Here is a 21,453-nt window from a genome sequence, read left to right on the forward strand (position 1 = left end):
GGAAGCAAGAAGCCTATCCTTCCTGCCTAAATCTTCGCCTTGTTGCGCGGAGCCGTATCTGCTTCAGCTTTCCCCAGTGTCTGGCGTGTCCTTCCTCAGCTCTGGGGAGCGGGCGGTGAGTCTGCATGACCACTCACACCTGGCAGCCAGGCAGCAATCCATCATTGCGTATATGTCGGACGCAATTCCTCGGAATTAAGCCAGGCCCTGGCATGAAGAGGCCTCGCTTTGTAACGAACTAGTCGTGCTAGTCCCGGAAGAAACAGCTTCTTCGAGTCTTCCAGCTCGCGATCTAGATCTGCTTGGTGGTTGCCGTTGATTTGTAACGGGATCACAGCCAGGACTTTTGCAGACAAGGATCTACGTATCTCTGAGAAATGAGCTCTTTTCGATTCCTGTAGAGGCCATCCCGATGTTGCTATTATTGGCCGGATCGAGGAGTGCCAGAGGTGTAAAGTGTTTCTTGCGACGGCTTCCTGTTGAGCTGAGCGAATCCCAGTCGAAATTCCCCAGCTAGTGGTTACAATACAGTACGGCAACGGCCTATTCCTTGCGCACGATATCCACCGCAAGACAGCATTCTTCAGTCACTTGCGGCCAGGCTCTTCTTGGCTGGGAATATCACGGGCACTATTATTGCAGTGTTGCAGGTAGAGAGAATCGGAGAGCCAGCACAGGCGCTGAGCAACCACATTCTCAAAACCGAGACATGGCCGGTTTCCCCGGGGGGTGGTTCATGGCCCATCGATGACACCTGGGTTTGATTCCAGAGTAGGATCGAGATCACTACATACGCGTGAAAGGGCGGAACTACCAGATCACGCACGGGGATGGGCTGGGGTTCATACGCAGAGCCGAATGCGGAACACCCATCGTGACGATCTTTATGCGGGAATAATAATGGGATTGAGCAAAAGTCTCCGTCTTGCAACTTCCGCCGGCCGACGGAGTTATCATAACTCCCCTCCAGCTTGGCTGACGGCATGGCGACAGTGCAGAGGGAAATTAAACCACGGACGGGAGTCAATCTTTTTGCTTTCAATCCCAAAATTGCGCCGCATGATTTGCATATTCCGTAACCCCCATCCTCCCGCCTCTTGCTCCCCCTACTTTGACTTTCTGCTGTTTCTTCGCTTTGTGATTCGGTCGATTTCTGCAGATTGTCAGGAGTCATCGCCGTGGACTCGTCCGGGACCCTGCCTCTGTCTGTGTCGTGAGCTGGTTAGTCACCTTACTAGAACTCAAGCGATGGGGATCTTCAGCCCCGGGAAACAAAACAATATCGGCGGTGATTGGGAATAATAGCTTAAACTCTGTGACCGCAGTTTTGTCATTTTAGTTACTCCGGATCAATTTGCAGGTAATTGCAATCGCACCGCCCTCAGGGCACCCGCGCGCATGCTCTGTATCCCTCTCTCTCTCTCTCGCTCTCTCTCTCTTGCAATATATCGTCACCTCCTCAGCCCCGGAGTGAACAAGAATAGATCCGGGACCACTTGCAGGGTTGTAGCTTCTTGGTTGCTTTCACCGTTCGTAATCTGTTAGTCATAGTCATGATCCTGGAGCGGGACTGGCAGCAAGGCACCCTCCCCAAATCTCGCTATCCTGAAGCATTGAAACACCTGGTTCTCTCGAACGGGTCCCTTGCGCTCCCCGGATGGGGTGGGCGGTCCCAAGACCTGTCGCTAATTCGGTCTCTGGGGCATGGTGTGTCTCCGGGCCTCCCTTGCACCCCTGTCCGGGTCCTTGTCCAGAAAAGGTCGCGATGAGCAGAGCCGCTAAGAAGGGCAACGGGTTCGTTCGTCGATTGCTCGCTCCCAGCGTGGGACGATTTTCGCAAGGAGCCGAGGAAGTTAATCCCAGATCTCGACGGCCTCTGCTCTCCCATTTGTCGGGGTGGGCATAGCCTCTGATCCCTGGCCGTGTGCTTCCCATCGGCAGGACCTGTAACTAAACCACTAGCCAGTCAGTTAAATGACTACGCACAAAAATGCCAGGACTCAGGAGTGGTTTTGGGGGCCGTTTTCACCGTGGCTCTATGGCCCGATCGCACACCCCTGGTCAATATGTCTTGTCGCCGTCCAGGGCGCTTAACCTGCAGTGCCAAACAAACTTCCGCTAATCCTCCTGGGCAACAAAAAGCTTTTGGCTTTTTTTCTTTTCCCTGACTTCTTCTTCTTCTTCCGGATCGACGACATGAGGAACGTCGCTGTTCGCATCGTGCGAGAGTGGCACAGTCCAAGCTTTTGCTGGATGTGGGACCCCCTTCCCCCCTCCCTCCTGGTGGTGCTGGGCCCGGACAAGGGGGGTCGATGGCAAAGAAAAGAAAAGCAAAAAACATAACGGACAAGCCTTCGCTCAGGATGCCAAAAAAGAATGGGCCGGCGGTCCCTCATGCTAGGCTTTCCTGACCACTTGTTCCGATCTCTTTGAAGCAGGCCCAAATGCAGGGTATTGGGTTACTGCCCGTCCGCAGCATTTCGAGCCCGCTCATTGATCGAAGCTCATTGCTTCGTATAGCTCACTAGCCATGACGGTTACTGTCTATAAATCTCCCAGGGTCCCGCTCTTTTTGCTACAGGGCAACAGACGTTGAAGGTCCCCTCTCAGCTCCCAAAGCAACCAAGCTTGCCATCTTTTATACTCTTCTTCCGCTTTCTCTTCCTCTTCTTCTTCCTTCCCGCAGTAGCCTGCGCACTTCCTGTTGGTGTTGACAAAGCTTCTGCCAACTTGCATCTCCCGTCGTCCCGTTTCCATCCTCACCCCTCTCTCTTCCCACAGGGACTCTGCGGGTTTCTCTTCAAAGCCGATTTCTCGTTTCCATGGCGTCTGAGGAACTGCCAACGTCGTGGGCGGAATCTCCCTACCAGGGCCAAATGCAAACCTTGATGGATCACCAATGGGGCTCTCCAAGTGTACGTACTTGGTGCCCTGTTGGGCTCATGCCGGGACCTTCTTGCAGCTAACAACGGTCTCTCCCACAGACATATGAAAGTGTCACCCATCCTTACGTAGCCAGCACCCACGCGAATCCCGCCTTATTGACGCCAATCAGCGCCTCGAACAGCGTGTACCTTGATCCTAGACAGAGTCCTACCCACCCGTCATCCCACGAGCTTCAGTACCACAACATGAATTCCGCCAGTGTATCACACGGCTTGGGTATCTGCAATCTAAACTACATGCAGCCCGGAATGCCACTATACAATCAGTCCGAAGGACACAACCCCTACGATCCGCACGGACAGTTACGACGACATGCTGAAAGAGCCGCGAGCGAACGAACCTACAGAGCGGGAAGCAGACCACTCTCAGCACGATCAACCCCAATCGCAATCGCACCCAACCCACTTGGCATCCGGCAAATGGAACAGGAACGTAGGCTGGGCCAGGAGCTGGAAACCCAGCGCCAGCCACGGAAACCGCGGCGGCCGAGAATCAGATCCTCGATCCTGGACCAAGAGACCAACCTCACGCTGCAGCTTCGAGAACAGAACGTCCCCTGGAACGAAGTGGTCAAGCGTGTCAATGCAACTTACGGGGGGAACCACAATGCGTCTCGTCTTCAGATGCGGATCACACGCCTCAAACAGCGCATGAGGGAGTGGTCTGAGGACGATGTGAGTACGTGACTACCTATCCTATTAACGTTTTCTTTTTCTTCCCTTCAGTGTATCTGACTTTTCCACCCAGATTCAAGCGCTTCGGAATGCTCATCTGTACTGGGAGACAGAGAAATTTGAAATCATGGCACACAAGGTTAGTTGGCATCTCCATTCGAACTGAGGATTTGCTTCTGACAAGTCTAAATGCTAACGTAGTGGCCGACACCATCAGATGCAGGAATACAAGACCACCAGAGGCTGGACGGCGTCACAGTGTCAGCAAAAATGGCAAGAACTACAGCTCGAGCCCGAGGAGAGTCTCAGAAGAAGTCAAAGCCCAGACGACGAAGACGAGCCTCCTGATTATCCCAACAAAAGACCGCGATAGCGTTTGCTTTCACCAAGTCCCGACTCTTCATTTTGCTCACTGGTTTTACGCAGCAGGTTTTCTGGACGTTTGATACCCCCTTGTGTGATCTTTTCTTTTGTTGGCTACTGGGTTTCCCTTTTGTTTTTTTTCCCTTTTGCATGGTGTTATGAGGAATGCCGTATAGACGATTGAGGTTTCTGCATATTTACCCGTTTCCTCCAGCGAATTTTCTATATATTTTCTTGGGATTTGAAGAGTTTCCTATAGTTAGGTTATTGGCCATGGTGTTTGCGGTAGGATCTTGAGATATTTCCTGTTCTTTTTTTCTGATTCTAGTTAACTACTCCACCCTATAGTTGCCAGCTTTTGAAATGGCAAGATGATCAGAGTTATCTTCATACAATCAAAATTGATACCTCTTTTAAGATGCTTATTTCCATCTCTTGAGCCCTGAATGCCAATCATCATTACAATGATCTCAAACTCTCCCCGCACGTGATGCAGTGATGCACCCGACCGGCACTGTCCGTGCGCTACCTAGTTCACACATAACTATAAAGTGCTTAACTGTACCAGAAACATTTATTGCAAAAATCCCATGGTTCCTCTCACCCGGGTCCTCGTGTTTTTTTTTATCCTCTACATGACTCGAAACTGAATATCTATTTCCGGGCCTGAAAGGACAAGGCGTGGTCAGGTTGGGAGCGATTCAAGTTGTGTCCCATTGTTTCAAGATTTGCTGCCACCCCCTGCGCATAGAACCGGGGGGGTTGATGTCCAGAGGCACCTTTCAGGAAACCAGGAAAAAAAAAAAGCGCCATTTATATCTAACCGAGGGCTGTGGTGGTTTGATGATAAGGAACGTGGAAACATGGTAGGAAATAATATAGCTAAAGAGCTGGCCGAATGTCTGGATGATTGGACGCTAAGAAGTTGTGCCGTTGCCAGTCCGCTAGTTAACTAACGTAGTTAATGAATTCACTAGTTAGTTAATTCGAGCACTAAGTAGTACTCAAGACTTCCCTGACCCTGGAAGCATTGCTGAGAGCTCCAAGTTAAGTGACACCCCCTGTCGACGCTTTTAGAACACTTAATACAGATCATGGGGCATCAAAGATATTGCCTCGACCGGAAAACAAAGCCATGATTCTGCGTTTCAAACGTCGAGCTCCCTCTGTGTGTGCGACCTTCCTTGTAACCTGCATATGTATATGTATCAGTCCTGTACTCCGTACCGATCTCACTCCCATCATGTGACCTGCAGCTGGTTCCCTGTCTTGGCAACCGCGGGCGCAGTAAAAAGCTTAGCCTTCCAGTTCCTGCATTGGAAGCCGCCGTCTGAAACAAGTTATTTTAATCGACTTGCCAAACACGGTGCTTCGCAATCGGTGTCCGAAGTTAAACGGCGATTCCTTAGCGGCTCCCAATAAATACGCGAAACCCGGTATTTCGGACAGTTGGGCCGCTTGCCTAGACCGGTAAGGTGCCGTTCTGGCGATCGACGCGGGGGCGGGGCGGAGGGGCGGAGTCGGCCACTAGTCGGTGACGTTACCCAATTGGGACGAGGGCCGCATTCCAGCGTAGCAATTCGAGCCTTGGCTGCCATTTTGAAGCGAACGTGCTCGGTGAACTAGTTGACGCTCTGTTGAGTCGTCTGCTTTTTTCTTCTGTGCTCGAGTTTGTATGATCCATAGCTCTGTCGCCCAAGGTTAAAACACGCTGTCGGGATCGTTCATTAATTCCCGAGAGTTTGGCTTGATCTCCCTTTTATATATCTACGGAGCACTCGTCTTGATCTTTCCTCTGTCGAATATCATCCAATGCTGCCTCCTGCCTTCTCGAGAAGAACCTTGTTACCAATTCCCACGCGAACTTCTGAACACGCATTGGCTGATTTCCTCTGTTAGCGTTTCAGGAACCAAACCAGCTCACGGGTCGGCAAACATATCAATTTCAAATCTGGGTTTTTAGCGGCGGTCTAGGAGCTTCGCTAAGAGGCCTTCTAGAAGAAGGCTAATTCTCGGTGTTGGATGTCGCAAAGGCAGTCCGTCTAGCCATTGATATTGTTATCAGGGTGATCCCCGTCATGTTCGTCGTCGTCGTCATCGATGACGGGGAATGTTAAAAGCGCAGCGACGCCACCTAGACCGTCAAGTCTCTTGCCGCTTTCGTGGTCTGAGCTCAACACTCGAACTTCCCCTCCCTCGACATCTCTCACGCGGTCAACAAGCGAAACCCATCGACGCCTCTCGTGGACGTCCTGAGCTCGGAAAAGTCTGTTGGAAATCAATAAAATGCCCCCACCTCGACCCACTGCACCTTGGTCAACCGCTGATTCTACTTCTTTGGCTCCGTAGGTGGCTTTATTCGTGTCCATTCTCAAATGGGTGAAGAAAGTGTCCATGATGGCGGTCTCACGCGCATATTTCGTGTTGGAGAGCCGCGCCTGTACCGAAGGAGACTTGAGAACCTCAGCTAGAGAGTGAACGTGGCCGGATGTGGAATGCACGACAATGATATTCTCTAGGAGAGACCTCAGCTCCGGTGTGCCTGATAGTGTGGATTGAATGTGCTTTTGGAAGCCAGCGGCAGTAAAACCGGGAGAAGCTAGCAGTATCGGCCTCGTCGAAGTGCCATTACTCGTCGTCGTCGACGTTAGCGAGCCACTAGATGTTTCTAGTACGCGAAGAAGACTCTCAAGCGTTACTTGGAAAAATTTCGCCAAGGCCTGGTCCAAATCCGTAAGCAAGCTCAGTCAAACGAGGAGAACAGCATAAAGGCGGCTTACCTTATCATGATCGCTTCCCCCTTGCCTCTTCCTCGGTATGGTCATTTCAACTTTCTGCTTCACCACTGTTTGAAACTGCCCGATAAAACAAATATTCGCCAGGCCTTCTTGCATCACTATTGCTATCGCCTCCGCCCTTCTCTTGTAGCCCTCGTCCACTGCATCCTTTAGCATTTCGATGGCCACACTATCCCATCCCCCAACGTCACCGGAAGACTCTGACCGCTTTTCAAGTGTAAAGTTCCTCTGTAGCTCCAAGTCCAACGTATGATACTGGCCAATTTTCGTATATGGGGTCTCCGCAGCAATCTGTCCTGACACATGGAGCTGGGAACTCTGGGGGTCAAAATCCAAGCTTTTCACTCGGATTTGCAATGTTAGATGGACTCGTGACGATGAGGTCGTCCCCGTGGTCGCGGTAGTTGTGACACGGCGAATAGCACTAGCTTTAAGTAGGTCATTAGGCCGAATGAGATTGTACGCATGCCACTACGAGAAGAATAACAGATACGTGAGCTGGTTTGAGCAGGATAAATTAAGAAAAGGGGCTCCATCATACCATGTCTTCTGGCTCCTCCGGAAAGAGCGTCACTGAACCTGAGCCGTCCTGCTCAATATTCCGTTTAATGAGCCTCATTGTTTATTTTCGATTCCGACCCCGCTTCGGTGCGACCTCAGAAATATATAATTACCGATGGGACCAGAGACTCGGGAGAATTGCGGCTAGAGATATCACAAAACAGATGATACCAAGCGTAATAGTGATCTAAAGCAGTGAGTCCTCCGATTATCGATCGTCGGGGATGGCAGCGAATTTGTATAGACTTAAGGCTCTTTGAAATGGGATTATCGATATATATGAATCCGACACCTATTTTTAGTTGCCCCGCAATGGAGCTGGTTCATCGTTATGACTAATTTATTATGTAATCGGCCTACCACTCAGTGGTTGGCCACTGAGGTCTTCATGCCCCCTTGGTTTTGGTACAAGGACTTCGGTCAACAGCTTGCACGTCTCATAGGGTTGATTATACACCTACCGTGATCCTTCGAAGCGTCCTCGGGCTCATTGAAGTTGTTGAGGGCGACGCACGGCGAAACACCAATTTCAGTTGCTGTAACAAGCATCCTCTCGCCTTAGAACCCGTCTGGCTTGTGACATATCATTGGAGGATCTTTAAACGCGTCTTCCAGTTTCTTTGCCCCGTAAGCGCTGTTGGACGCGATGCACCTCCACGCTTTTTAGCACGTGTTATCCAGCTTAGCGGGTCACTGAGGACCGTCACCGAGGACGTGATGAATAAGTTGGACGAAAGTCCAGATGCACCGTTCTAGACTCCAGCCACGACTGAGACCAATGACGGTGAGCCCTCCTATGGATGTTTAGCTTAATTTCCGGGAAGCTGGCCATCTTCACATTACCTGAACTCGGCCCCACCCACATATCAAAAAGATCTTGAATGGGAGTGTCAATCAGTTCCTGCATCAAACCGGTGATCCCCAAGGGAACAATGCCGCGGGTACCGCCGCCATCAATGCTCAAAATGCTTATGCCCGCGGTTGCTGGTTGCAGCACTGCAGTAAGCAAACCTTCATTCTAGCAAAGGAGACATTATGAGATGAAACTTCTCCTTGTTACCCAAAACCGCCTCATCATAATGTTGTCCCTAGTGACTTCGTCGGGACCTCTACTTGGAGAGTAAACACCAAGCGGAAAGAAGGTCAAAGAAAGCCAACAGCTTACCTGATACGGGAGTGTCATATCCTCCAATATTAACGTTTTGCCAGCGCAGACATCGAATGCGTCCGTGGTTGCTGCATCAATTGAACCTTCGGCTTCTATTGAGCGTCTGGTAATACCTGTGGCCCGAGATGTAGCCGTGAGGGATTACTGCAAGTGGGTGGAATCGAAGGAAGACCCCAAGCCGGGTTTGGCGGGCAAAGAATCCATTTCAGAACCTTCTGAGCGGTGGTCTTGTCGTAGCTAGACATGCTAAGATTATAAAAGGCTCTCAGTGTGAACGAAAGAGAGGTGGATGCGTTTGACGGATCGCAAGTTGCCTGAACCACCCTTACTTTGCCCGGAATAAAGGTCACAACAGTGGCCAAGAGGAATGTCAGCGTTGCATCCATCTAAAAAGGAGGAGAAATGGGCGGATGAACATACGATTAAAGGACCACCCGAGTATATTAATTCTGGATCCGTATATTTGTATTTCAAGGGATCCCAACGTACTTCATTCATCTGGCGGTATATGATCGAAGTGATCACCATTATTTCACCTCGAAGAACATAATCTTTACGACTCTCGTATGAGTGATCTCGGATCATAATGCCCCAGTGATCCGGCCGGTGTTGAAAGAGACGCTGGGCAAGAATGCGGCGGTGGCCGTCAGCGACCAAGCCTTGACGGAGGATGGAAAACAATGGGCCATGACACCTGTGGGACAGGAAGTGGGACAGTAAGCCACAAAGAGTCACAATGTAGACAAATAGAGATAAGAGACGCAAATTGTGTATTCTCTTACTTTGCTTCAGTTCTGATTGTAACTTCTTTTTTCACTAATCCCATCTAGCCAGTCCAACTATAGTCGGTGGGCGGGCTGAGGATTTTCTGGGAGTTTGGGCAGTTGATCCTCGCACATTCCTGGATAGCTCGTTCAAGACTTGGTGGTGTTGAAATCTCAACCTCTTCTATTGTTGTGTTCTTGCAAACCACTTCCAAATCCAATGTTTTCTGCAGCCAGTCAAAGGAGATCACATCTGGTGTTTCTGACCAGTACATGTGGAAAAGTGCACGCATCAGTTCACTGAACTCACGTGGGCCTGAGAAGGGCTTGTAGTTGATGCATTCCATGATAGTTGACGCTTGATGTTTTGACGTGACGCTTGGAGTTATCAATCCAAATCAAGCTTCATCTGCTTTGTCGAACATTAGTTACTTTGGCATCCCAACAGTTGTAGCCGCCTTGAGCACAAGCAACTAATCCGCTCATCACTTTTTCGCCAACTTTTTTTGGCTGGCGCTCTCTGGTATTGGGTGCTTTATTAGTTAGTACTTGCTCTTCTCAAGCTAGTCTTCTCAACTGTGGGCCTTTCTAGCTCCCTACTAACGTTTACCTTCAACTTTCAACCTCGTCCTGCCTTGTTCCTAACCGACGCACTCTCGCGTCTATTTTTCGAAATGGCGGAGCTTCACAGACGCAGGCGGAAGGCAGTTGATGGCCTGGGTACGATCCCACCCACTGAGCAGGAGTGGCTTGAAATGGCCACAGCGTATAGCTTGGTGAATGCCACACACCATGACCTGTGTTCCATTCACTTATGTAGTACTTCAAGAGAGGTTGGGTCCTGAATTCGCCGTCGTTGAGTGGTAGATTACGTGACGCTAGTTAGTCATCTTGTAATCGGAATACGGAGTTAGTGATACCCCGAATCTGATCAAGCTCACTTGCAGCAAGGACGAAGAAGAAGTCAACACGATGCGATCATTAATCCATCTATCATCAAATAACAATGAAATAACAGAAAACATCTTTAAGAACTTAGCCGAGAATATCAGAGCAACTCCCGTTTTCTCAAGCGCAAGCCGGTTGCCAGCTCACCCCAAGGAGAAATACCTAATCAATGGCCCTGGACGAAAGGGACATCAGACTCCCAAGTGCCCTATAACTCTGCTCGCGCATCCCGGATATTAGGTTGAAACGGCCACGACTACCATGGATTGAATTGGAGGTACCCCCTTCCAAGTCATCGGTATTGGACAGTTGAACCTGGTGCTGCGGGGGGATATTTTCTTTGTTCTCATCCGATCCGTCCGCCAATGGCGGTGGAAATCCGAGGTGCCTCTCCTGGAAGCTCATTCTCAACTGCATGATCAAAGAAGAGCCGAGTTCATCATATGGTGAATCTTCCCAGATTTGGCCTGGCGCCGAGAAGGGTCCTCGATTTGTTCCACTTGTGCCCCAGTTTTCATCGAACATCATTTCTGGATCAAATCTAGCTGGGAGCCTGTTATTTTCCGTGATCAATCTCCTTAGGAATGAGTTCTGGCGAATAACCGGGGCAGACTCCTCCGAGTCATATTCGAGATCGTTCCATTCTCTGTTTCCACTGGTGCTTCTCGGGAGTTCAGTTGGGGGAGAGTCCAAGTTACCGCCGCGGACTTCTATATCAAGTTGTCTCAGGATGCGACTACGAGAACTGGCTCCGTCATTTTGTGTTTGGTCTCCAGGCTCTGAAGCCTGATTTGCCCTGTTGCGATACTGACCCCTGTATCCCGTGAAAGTGCCGTCGTTAGATCCATCCGAAAGGGCTTCTGTATCGTTTTCGGAATCTCCATTAGACTCGGTGTCACCAAAACCGGAGTCGCCCCCGCTCCCCTCATCCTCCTCGTTCAAAACCGGATGGTTGGCCCCTCCACCTCTATCAGACCTGCCAATAGCGGTGTCAGTAAACCCCATGCCGAAGCTCCGCCCCTCTTCAATGGCCCCGATTGACGAAACATAACCGTAGTCTCTCGCATTGTTCGAACTGATTTCCCCGTTTTGTCCACTTTCAGCGATTCCGTTTTGAAGAACCTGGTTGTGACGCCCTTCGTTACTAGTGATGAAGCGTTGTCGATATTCAGATGTATCAATTTGAGAAGCGAATTCTTCACTTTCCGTGTCGATCTCTTCCGCTTGCTCATTTTCAACAATCCCATTTGAAAGACCTTGTTCTTGGCTCCATCTATCAGTGCTGCTGAGTCCTTGTCTATCTTCAGTGGTATCAATTTGAGAAGCAAATGTTTCACTGCCAGAGTAAATTCCCCCAAGTGACTCATCGTCGGAAATTTCACTGGGATGAACATGGTTGTGAGCTTCATCACTGGTGCTCAAATGTCGTCCTTGCTCAGGTGTTCCGAGTTCAGAAGCAAATCTTTCACTTTCAGAATCGATGCCTCCAGATGGCCCGTCTCCAGCCAGTTCATTTTCGGAAACAAGATCCTGACGCCCTTCAGTACTATGGGCCTGAGGAGTAGGCTCGTCACTGCCATTTACAATGCTGCCGGCAATAACCCCATTTATATTGGGAGCCTCTTCACCGCGAGGACGAGGGCGTCTGAGGTCGTCTAATAGCCTTCGTGCCTGCGCCATATCGAAGACACTAGTTCCTGGATTAGAGACAGGCCTCTGCCATCAAGGTCAGTGCATACTCGCCGAAACAGCTTCCTGGGCCTTTTGGGTGACGTACCTTCTTAGTATGAGATGAACCTTTTGAGATTCATTAGATTGTCTCTGCGCTTAGATGAATGGGTTCCTTTAGCAAGCTATTCTTAGATTAACGTGAACTTCAAAGGAAATGCTGAGAGAAATGCTCGAGCTAGAAGAACTAAGGTAATCTCCGTCTAGCAGTACATAAGTTGGTTTAATGAACTCTTTTATGAAGGAACAAGCCAGCAAGGATCAAACTGCTTTGTTATTCTCACTGTGTGCAAAGGACCTTTTCAGTGAGGATGAAGTGAGGTTCGGCTGTGTGTTGTCGGTGAGAGTTGTTGTCACTTCACTGGTGTTTTTTCTTGGGGGGTCGTCCAAACTGGTTTACAAGGAATTGAAGAATGCACAGATCTCATCTTCTTATATTGTGCTCTTGAACTCATTGAAGAAAATTTCTAGCTTACTTAAATCAGATACATCTTCGAGGTTGTTGAATATCAGAATGCATCGCCTGGGGAAAAGACCAGTTCGTTTCCACCAGAAACACACAAGGCTTCCCATATCAACGCAGGCGATTACATGCCAATTGGCTCCCCATCCTTGTGGGTAGTGGGATCCCAACAAACGTTTTGATATTCATCAGTTTCAAGGGACTGCATATCTTGTTCAGAGAGCTCGAAATCGAAAACATCAGCGTTCTCTACTATCCGCGACTCTGTTGCAGACTTTGGGAGGGGAACATAGCCCTACATACAAGGGGACGATGGTCAGTTTCCCGGCAAAATAGGAGGAGGGGAAGCCTAGGTACCTTTTGCAAGCTCCACCTAACAAGAACTTGAGCAGGACTTTTGTTGTGCTTCTTGGCTAATTCTTGCAAAATTGGATCATCCATCTTCGTCGCCTGTACAAGAGGACTGTATGCTTCAACAACCACATTACGCTTTCGAAGCCATTCGACAATGTCCCTCCTTGGGAGCCATGGGTGGATTTCGTATTGTCCAACGTCTATTTTGCCTCCGATAGACTTGTTATAGTCTTCTAATTCATCGAGATGGTGAACACCATAATTAGAGACACCGATTGAGCGAACTTTTCCTGCTTTTTGAGCCTCAACCAGGGCACGCCAGGAACCTTCACGGGCCTCTCGTCCTCCGTACGGGGCATGAAGGAGGATTCTAACAAGAAATTAGAGACCACCATCTCCATCTCACGAAAGGGGTACACCATTCGGAAGTCTTTTTTTTAGCGTTTTGAATTCAAACTTACAAGTCATAGTAGTCCATTTTTGCGGTCTTCAGACTCTCCTCGATGGATTGCTTCGTTGTGTCGTACCCTAATGCTCTCCATGGGACCTTCGTGGTGAAAAATATATCTTCCCGCTTCAGCTTGGACTTTCGAATGGCTTCTGCACATTCTGCTTCATTTTTATAGGCTCTGGCAGAGTCAATCTAATGGAAATATTAGTTAGTGCAAACTAATTCAATGAAATGAAACTTCGAAAACATATGGGGGTATTTACGTGTCTATATCCTGCCTCTAGAGCTTTCAATGTTACTTTCTCGGTAACGGCCGGAGCTCTATATAATTGTCAGTTGATTTTAAGCTTGGAGTCTAGTTCTCTTGTTATAGGAGACGAACGTTTGATAGACCTTTGTTGGAAAATGTAGTTAGCATACAGATGTTAAGCCTGACAAGGAGAAGTGTCGATAAACGGCGGACTTTCGCTTACCCCAAAACCAACGGCCGGGATCTCATATCCCGAGTTCATTTTATATGCGGTCTGCATAGTGAGTTTGGAAGCCATGTTTGCGAACCCACGATGTTGAACCGAACGGAAAGTGAGACTCGAAGATAATAGCGGTACAATCTTCAAAGGAAGAGAGGTATTCCTCACGGCGGGTGCTGCATGCGTTATTATACGAATAGAAGATCGCGCTTTGCCCCTCCAGACGCTCATTTCCAACTCGCACGAACGAAAGTGGAGTTAAGAAACACGGCGATGACGATAGTTTTAGGTGAACAAACCCGGAAAGCCAATTTTAGGTGGCCTAAACCACCTGGTTACCTCCAATTCTGTTAATAATAATAATCGCATCCCAATAAGGATTCACTTTCTGCGGACTTAAATGGACTTAACCGGGGGAAGTCAGGGGCTTTTGTTTCCATAGGTCCCGTCAAAACGCCCTTGTCCGAGAGGTTACTTCGAAGGTTTCCTTAGCCTCGATGCTGCGGGGGTTTCCTTTCCCACCGGCGTGGTGCGGCAAAGAAGGGCGGAACAATCTCGCGGTGCTCATAGCCCTTAGAGTGAAGCGCATTGGGAAATGCATGAACGGTTAATAAATTTTATTCTAGACGAGGCTCATGCGGGTAACGAACGGTAAAACATGATGCTATCAACAGAGATGAGACAAGGAGATCTATTGCCGGATAGGAAATGAAGTAGCCATATCAGCCCTCCGTAAAGAGCTATCATCATATACCATATTGGAAAAAGGCGGACGCAATCGAGTCAGGCTGTTAGGCCAAATAAATGGAATACTGATGGGACGAAGTATAAAATCACCACCATACTCCAATTAACGGGGTAGCGCCTTTTTGCGATTGCGATACGACTAAATTGTAATCTCCGCTCCGTGGTGCATGATGCCTGATGACCTTCCCTGCCACAAGTGTTGGATCATGATGGAGTCATTAAATTTTCGACCAAGACCGTCCCTATCGACACAAGCTCCGCTGAAAGCAAACGCCTTCTCTCCGGCCCCGCGTCAATATTTACTCGTCATCTTCTTCCTCCTCCTCGAGGGTTGTTCTGGCGATACGGTCCAAATCTCTCTGTCCGCTTTGCGTAATTCTGCGGCCACCCTTCTCCTCGTCAACTTCAACAACGCCGATCTTCTCGAGGGATTGGACGATCTTTCGGTCAACGGCACCGCTGGCGTTGACGTGGTGGGATGGAGCGGAGCCACGGTTCTTGGTGCCACCGTGGACCTTTCGTAGACGGCCAACACCAACAGTCTTGCGGAGGTAAATGTGACGGGCAACTGAAGCAGCGCGGACATAGAACCTGAAATATCAAAGTAAGCACACGGCCGGCTCGTAATCTTTATAGCACTTCATCTAAGCGGAGATGAAAGGTGCGGGTTCGTACCAATCGTCGGATTGAGGAGGGAGCTCTCTGGCGTTGGAGGTCTTCACGGTATCAACCCATCCTAAATGGTGTAAGCGTCAAGTTCAAGGCAGCTTCCCAGATCATCTGCCACGATATCCGCTAGAGCATAGAATAACGAACCTGGAATTGGGAGCTTTCCTTGTCTCTTCAAGAAAGCGGAGTACGCATTGATGAACTTTTGCGCCTAAATGGAACCGGATATCAGCATCATTCTGGCACCACATATTGCAGGTAAATTTTTATTCCCCAGCACGGCGATGGCTTCTGGCTCGTTTGTGTTGTCTTTCAGAATGTTTATCGTCTTTTGGCGAACCATCGCATCTTAGAACAGTAACCCAAAGGTCTTTCCCGCCCGCACATATGTATCTTTATCCTGCCCCCTTAAACCGCAGATACTAGAGAACGCCGCCGATTTTGACTAGTCCTTCTCATTCTTTTCCCCTTCACGCATCGAAACCCGAAGCCATGTCGCCTTGCCGAACGCAGTCACAGAAGAACATTGCAAAGGACTTACATCCACATCGCGAACAGTGACGCCTCCCATGATTGCTATCGTTGAATCAGCAAAAGCCTCGAATCGAAAATGAAGAGGAGAGCGCGGAGGCTTCTGAGGGAGCTGTGAAGGGTGCGTTTGTCGATGGTGTGTCGTCGCGTCGTTGTCGGGCTCAATCCCCTCGAAATTTCAATTCGTTTGGCTGTGGTTGTGTAGCGCACCAAAGGTGTGCTGTGGAGCCAATCCCCGATTGCTCGCTTATCCTATCTCGGCTTAGTGCTACCCTAATCAGCTTTAGTCACGTGAATTCACATTGGAATAGACTTAGTAAGCAGCCCAACCATCGCATCTTGCTATTTTACGTGGCTAGATTACGGAGTACAGAAGTGGACTTTCGAGATTTCGCCTGTCGATCTAGCAGAGGAAACACTCAAAGCCCCAAATCTCCTCGAAGCCCTGCGCAGTATCGTACAAATAAGGTATCAATAAAATGTGGATGACGTATTCCAGGTGGCCTGCACCGTTTGAACTCCTCAAGAGCTTCCTCGATCGTGAATCCTTTTCGTTCAATGAGATATGAAGTGAGGAAAAATCCCGTTCGATTGAACCCGTAATGGCAATGGACGCCGATGAGCGGGCGAGGGCGGCCGTTAATCCCTTCGTCCCTTATCCGAGCCGATATTTCTCCTTCCAGGCGATCCACCAAGGCAACGAAGTCACGCACTTCATCAATCGTGGGGGGGATCTTCGACACCGTTGGCAGTTTGTGATATTGGATTCCACCTTGATCCAATTGAGTCGGGTTATATATGGGGCTCTCATGGCTTATGTCAATGATAGCAAAGATGCGTGACTTCCACTTTTGCACGAATGGGAGCGGCGAATGTTCTTCGTCTAGCTCACGCAGTGTTTTCAACGCGAAGAATGTGTTTCCTACCGGGTTTGAAACCGGTGCCACTGCTTTCCATTTGGCAAGGTTTTTGACATCCCATTTCCCTGAAGTAGTGAGATGCTTTAATTGCCACCCGATAGACAAACGCGAGTCAGTGTAATTGCAAAGGAAATCTTGGATCAGACCGGACAGAGCCCGGTAGGTAGCACGGTCGTATGGAAGTGCATGGGAGGCCGGACTGGGGAATATAAAGGCTTTAACATTTGCTTTCTCCTTAGAGTAGGGTTCCCTATGTGAGACTGCTGGTATGTAGGAACTGGCGAGTATCGAAGATCCTGGAATGCCATCAGCTGGGCCCTTCAGAAGGGGACTCCGTCTCGATGGCATGTCACCCTCCCCCCCAATCTCCGGTTTATAAAAGCTCGAGGGTACTCCAAAATATTCTAGAAGTTTTGATACCTCAGTTGCTTTGGTAACCTGATCAGACTCTCCAGCGATGAAAAGAAGCGGAACGCAAACGCCTTTCCAAATTGCTTCTCCAGGGAGCCCACTCGTTGGTCTCCCACTGGAGTCGTATACCGGAAGCGTTCCCCACGCCATTCTTCTCCACACTGGAGTTCGACTTTGCTCATTAAATCGAAGTTGAAGCTTTTTTGTCTCAACATCTGCTTCCGCGCCTACAAACCTCGAGACACTCGGACTGTTAATGCCGCCTCTCCTGTCCCATCTCCTCCACGCATCGAATATCGGTTCGGGTATATGCAATAGCCTCCTAAATTGAGCAGTAGATGCTTGAGAGGGAGGGGCCGCTTGAGGGCAGAGAGAAATAAGCCCAATAATATGCTTCTTGAGCTGGTGAGCAATTGGAGATTTTGAGGAGGCGACGAGAGTAGCGATGGAACAGCCTAAACTATGCCCTATCAATATAACTTGTTGGTTCCTAAGTGCGTCACGATGTTGTTCAATCGCCGTCGCGAGAAGCGTAGCGAGTGCTTCTATAGAATAAGCTGACCAAGATTTTGGCGAAAAGGCGGATATTCCACAACCTGGAAAATCAATTCCAAAACATGGACCGACATTCGTAAGGGTCGTTAAAAGAGGGTGAAACTGGGCAAGGGAACCTCCCAAGCCATGTACAAAGACAAGTAGTGGTAACGGATTTGGTTTCGTGGGGAGCTTTTCCATGTGGGGATGAGGACAAAAGAAGGTCCTAATAGATGGGTACGTCGCAAAAGAAGTGGTATAACCAACGAACGAAGAATGCTTCTTTAGCAAACCAGGATCAGAGTTCTTATCACCTACACCTACTTAGCCAGAGCCTGAATTCAAAGATTTGAAGCGCCTTACCATAATGTGATAAAGTTTCAAAAGCATTGAAGCCTTGCTCATCGCCTTCTGATGTTTCCTCTTCGCTAGACGATTCCGCATTCTCAGGGAGATCCCTCGCCGTTCTGGCTGAGGTCCGTTTCCGAATACTGTTTGGTTTCTTCTGAGATTCTCCACGGATGCTTTGGTATAAAATACCAAGACTTAGAATAATGAGAATAATTGACGACGCCCATGACAATGGAACCGCGTAGGATCCTTCATCGCCAGCGCTCTTTTTTGAAGCGTGCTTCATTCCGGAGCCAGGGGCACCTCCTGAGACGATATCAACGATTGAAGTCCAACAAAGAAATGTTCCTTTTCTTGCCAATCCAACAGCACGTGAGAACTGAGACGGTAAATCAGGGAAAAGTGAAAGTATCCAGTCCATTTCGATATGGATTCATGGAGCAGCACCAGTGGTAGTGGTCGGGTATTGTACCCTAGCTTGACAATTGGGTTTTGGTATCAATGTGGCTAGCTTTCGTGAGGTACTATTAGCTTGCAATAGAACTTTGAATCAAGACGTAGGTCCAAGGCGTCTCCTTATATTGAGCGAAGCTTGACCACATATCACAGTGAAAGGCGGCAAGCATGTAACTAGGCAACGTAGGGGTCCAAAATTTCGTGAAAGGTCGCCGTAGTCTGTGGAACCCTGAGTCCAGCGTTGCTCTTCTTTTGCCGCGGTGATTGTTGACGGCCAGAACGGACGTTGGCATCTGATGGAGATTTGCGCAATGCGTCATACAGGGCTTAGTGCCAAGCGACAGCCAATTTTCTGGAATATTGCTGTTTTTGACCGATCACGTGCTACAGCAGTTATTCCCCGACCTCAATCATCATTTTAAACCGGCGTATCAATGACCTGGCGTTCTAAGCCGAAGACTTCTACTGCATGGTCCGACTATCCAGCTAACTTATGACCATTCCCACGGGAAAATGTGAGATTTTGTCTTGGGGCCATGGAGCAACGAGTCCCAGACAAATGGGTCATTTTGATCACAGGTTCCCGATCCCTCTTAAATCATCGATATAATATATATAGTTATACTCCAATTTGTTCCTCAGGAAGGGACGCAGATAACAGGATATCCAGGAGACCAATGTCTTTGATTAACTAGTTAATTTATAGTTAACTAGCCAAGATGTCAACACCTCTTATTGCGATGGGCGATTCGATCTTAAAGTGAATACTCGGATGTCGGGTATTCGGTATTCCTTCTAAAACGTATTGACATTAGGCTGCAGAAGAAACTAGCTACCGGGAAACCAAACTCTCCTCCCTTAAAATTGGTCTGTCATAGCACCGTTTGACGCATCCCCAACCAGCCTGGCATACTTGGCCAAAACGCCCCGGGTAACGCGTGGCTTCGGCGGCTTCCAGCTCTTCAAGCGCTGAGCGATCTCTTCATCAGAGACATCCATCACAAGCGAGTTGGTCTCCGCGTTGATAGTGATTGTATCGCCATCCTGGACGACAGCAATCGGACCACCAACAGCAGCTTCGGGGACAATATGCCCGACAATAAATCCGTGACTGGCACCTGAATACCTCCCATCTGTGATGAGAGCTACGTTTGTGAGTTTGGCACCCATCAGTGCAGCGCTGGCTTTGAGCTGTTCCGGCATTCCTGGACCTCCCTTTGGTCCTTCGTACCGCACGACTAGAACGAGGTTTTCCCCACGTGGAATTTCGCCACGGCTGAGGGCGGCATCCAATTCGTGCTCTTTGTCAAAGACGCGAGCCTTTCCTGTGAATTTTGTGCCTTCTTTTCCTGTGATTTTCGCGATGGAGCCACCTGGAGCAAGGTTGCCTCTAAGCACCTGAAGATGGCCAGTTGATTTGATCGGGTTGTCAAGTGAATGAATGATAATTTGGTCCTGCGGTAGGGAGGGGAAAGATGCGATGTTTTCTGCCAGTGTCTTACCAGTCACAGTGGGAATACCACCGTCCAGAAGTCCTGCGGCAACAAGCAATTTTTGAACCGACGGAATTCCTCCAACCTCGTATAGATCTGCCATGTAATACTTCCCACTTGGGGCAAGGTTTGCGATAAACGGGATTTTATCGCTTACACGCTGGATGTCGTCGAGGGTTAAGTGAACACCGGCAGATCTAGCCATGGCGATGAAATGAACGACACCGTTGGTACTTCCACCCAGGGCCATGGTCATGACAAGCGCATTTTCAAAGGAACGTTTCGTCAGCAAGTCGCGCGGTCTGATGTTCTTTTCCATGCACAATCTAATTGCATCGGCCGCTTTCACACACTCACGCATCTTGGCGGGCGATGTCGCCGGAGTGGAGGATGAGCCGGGAAGGGTTAGACCCATTGATTCAATCGCTGTTGCCATTGTATTTGCTGTGTACATCCCGGCACAGGACCCGGCACCGGAACAAGCGTGGGCTTCAATATCTTCCATGATTTCATCTTTGGTTTTGGTCCTGTCTCCACCATCGTCTGGCTGAACCAAAGTATCATAAGCATATGCACCGGCGGCTTCATAACAGGTTGAGATGTTGATGGGTCTTCGCAGCAGTTTCGAGTATCCAACTTGAATGGTGCCGCCATAAATCATCAGAGATGGACGATTGTGCCTTCCCATGGCCATGATACAGCCTGGCATGTTCTTGTCACATCCGGGTATAGCAATGCACCCATCGTGATATTGCGCGCATGTAACGGTCTCGATGCTGTCGGCGATGATTTCACGGGATTGCAGGGAGAAGCGCATGCCTACAGTAATGGAGAGAAGTTTAATGCCAGCTTCAAGGTCGATCCATCGACTACCGGCTGCTTACCTTCGTGGCCCATTGTTATTGCATCTGATACACCAATGGTGTTATACTGCCACCCCAGCATTCCCTGGTCCGTAATAGCCTTCTTGACGGTCTTGCCCAAATCTAGGAGATGCATGTTACAAGGGTTTCCCTCCCACCACACTGATGCGATGCCAACATGTGGGCTGGTCTTCATGGACTGTCGATCAGGTACTCCGGCAGCGTATAACATAGCCTAGGAAGCTCGTTTGCGGTTAGCAAGCCATCAACCCAGGACAGACCCCACAAGAGCGATCTGATGCCACGTCTTTACCTGAGCTCCAGGGAAATCATGGCCCTTGGTGATGAACTGAGAATACTTGTTCAAAGCCGGTTTGCCCTCCTGGGTCACGCCATCTGGAGCACAAGGGAACTCGATATATCTGGGCTCCTCTTTAGGCCCCTCCTGCACGGTGGGCGCTGTCGAAGTCATGTTTCAACTCTGCTTTGTCCTTTAAAATAGATGCAAATTCCAGCAGGAATGGTGTGGATCCAAGAGATACTTGTAAGCCCTGCGACGAATAACACCAAGTCCAAGGATCGCACGAAGGAAAGCCCTTTGTTTATTCCTCCTGCACCTGTTGACGATGGTTGTTGCCCCTCATATTCCCCAGAATTGAGTTTGGCCCCGCATCCTCAGTCTCCCGCGGCCTGAACGAGTCGCGGCTCACTAATTGGCATCTTACCATTGGGTGTTGGCCCGTCGCGCCGAAGGGTCAAAGCTCTCCGGGTAGATGGCTCATGTAGTTCC

At 49.3% G+C, this 21,453-nt stretch overlaps 10 protein-coding genes across 10 annotated transcripts; 2 read left to right on the forward strand and 8 right to left on the reverse strand.

The window, feature by feature from the left end:
• Nucleotides 1-583: 583 nt before the first annotated feature.
• UREG_01790 (uncharacterized protein) lies at nucleotides 584-985 on the reverse strand (the record flags this gene model as incomplete). The annotated part of the gene is made up of 1 exon (XM_002542228.1): nucleotides 584-985. The coding sequence occupies one exon, from the start codon at nucleotides 983-985 to the stop codon at nucleotides 584-586; it is 402 nt and encodes a 133-aa protein (XP_002542274.1).
• Nucleotides 986-2,822: 1,837 nt separating this feature from the next.
• UREG_01791 (uncharacterized protein) lies at nucleotides 2,823-3,993 on the forward strand (the record flags this gene model as incomplete). The annotated part of the gene is made up of 4 exons (XM_002542229.1): nucleotides 2,823-2,915; nucleotides 2,985-3,620; nucleotides 3,694-3,759; nucleotides 3,838-3,993. 4 exons carry the CDS (start codon nucleotides 2,823-2,825, stop codon nucleotides 3,991-3,993), a joined length of 951 nt encoding a protein of 316 aa, XP_002542275.1.
• A 1,231-nt stretch (nucleotides 3,994-5,224) lies between these two features.
• Nucleotides 5,225-5,581, reverse strand: UREG_01792 (uncharacterized protein; the record flags this gene model as incomplete). The annotated part of the gene is made up of 2 exons (XM_002542230.1): nucleotides 5,225-5,313; nucleotides 5,338-5,581. 2 exons carry the CDS (start codon nucleotides 5,579-5,581, stop codon nucleotides 5,225-5,227), a joined length of 333 nt encoding a protein of 110 aa, XP_002542276.1.
• A 444-nt stretch (nucleotides 5,582-6,025) lies between these two features.
• On the reverse strand, nucleotides 6,026-7,400 carry UREG_01793 (putative translation factor pelota; the record flags this gene model as incomplete). Its single annotated transcript, XM_002542231.1, has 3 exons — nucleotides 6,026-6,703; nucleotides 6,764-7,252; nucleotides 7,323-7,400. 3 exons carry the CDS (start codon nucleotides 7,398-7,400, stop codon nucleotides 6,026-6,028), a joined length of 1,245 nt encoding a protein of 414 aa, XP_002542277.1.
• An 874-nt stretch (nucleotides 7,401-8,274) lies between these two features.
• Nucleotides 8,275-8,751, forward strand: UREG_01794 (uncharacterized protein; the record flags this gene model as incomplete). The annotated part of the gene is made up of 2 exons (XM_002542232.1): nucleotides 8,275-8,343; nucleotides 8,557-8,751. 2 exons carry the CDS (start codon nucleotides 8,275-8,277, stop codon nucleotides 8,749-8,751), a joined length of 264 nt encoding a protein of 87 aa, XP_002542278.1.
• A 1,633-nt stretch (nucleotides 8,752-10,384) lies between these two features.
• On the reverse strand, nucleotides 10,385-11,902 carry UREG_01795 (uncharacterized protein; the record flags this gene model as incomplete). The annotated part of the gene is made up of 1 exon (XM_002542233.1): nucleotides 10,385-11,902. The coding sequence occupies one exon, from the start codon at nucleotides 11,900-11,902 to the stop codon at nucleotides 10,385-10,387; it is 1,518 nt and encodes a 505-aa protein (XP_002542279.1).
• Nucleotides 11,903-12,537: 635 nt separating this feature from the next.
• Nucleotides 12,538-13,766, reverse strand: UREG_01796 (uncharacterized protein; the record flags this gene model as incomplete). Its single annotated transcript, XM_002542234.1, has 5 exons — nucleotides 12,538-12,708; nucleotides 12,771-13,137; nucleotides 13,229-13,410; nucleotides 13,482-13,539; nucleotides 13,675-13,766. 5 exons carry the CDS (start codon nucleotides 13,764-13,766, stop codon nucleotides 12,538-12,540), a joined length of 870 nt encoding a protein of 289 aa, XP_002542280.1.
• A 968-nt stretch (nucleotides 13,767-14,734) lies between these two features.
• UREG_01797 (40S ribosomal protein S19-A) lies at nucleotides 14,735-15,355 on the reverse strand (the record flags this gene model as incomplete). Its single annotated transcript, XM_002542235.1, has 2 exons — nucleotides 14,735-15,026; nucleotides 15,252-15,355. 2 exons carry the CDS (start codon nucleotides 15,353-15,355, stop codon nucleotides 14,735-14,737), a joined length of 396 nt encoding a protein of 131 aa, XP_002542281.1.
• A 699-nt stretch (nucleotides 15,356-16,054) lies between these two features.
• On the reverse strand, nucleotides 16,055-17,116 carry UREG_01798 (uncharacterized protein; the record flags this gene model as incomplete). Its single annotated transcript, XM_002542236.1, has 1 exon — nucleotides 16,055-17,116. The coding sequence occupies one exon, from the start codon at nucleotides 17,114-17,116 to the stop codon at nucleotides 16,055-16,057; it is 1,062 nt and encodes a 353-aa protein (XP_002542282.1).
• Nucleotides 17,117-19,165: 2,049 nt separating this feature from the next.
• UREG_01799 (dihydroxy-acid dehydratase) lies at nucleotides 19,166-21,135 on the reverse strand (the record flags this gene model as incomplete). The annotated part of the gene is made up of 3 exons (XM_002542237.1): nucleotides 19,166-20,619; nucleotides 20,685-20,898; nucleotides 20,977-21,135. The coding sequence occupies 3 exons, from the start codon at nucleotides 21,133-21,135 to the stop codon at nucleotides 19,166-19,168; spliced, it is 1,827 nt and encodes a 608-aa protein (XP_002542283.1).
• Nucleotides 21,136-21,453: the final 318 nt, after the last annotated feature.

Source organism: Uncinocarpus reesii, genomic scaffold (assembly GCF_000003515.1).
Source record: "Uncinocarpus reesii 1704 scaffold_1 genomic scaffold, whole genome shotgun sequence".
Classification (NCBI taxonomy): Eukaryota; Fungi; Ascomycota; class Eurotiomycetes; order Onygenales; family Onygenaceae; genus Uncinocarpus; species Uncinocarpus reesii.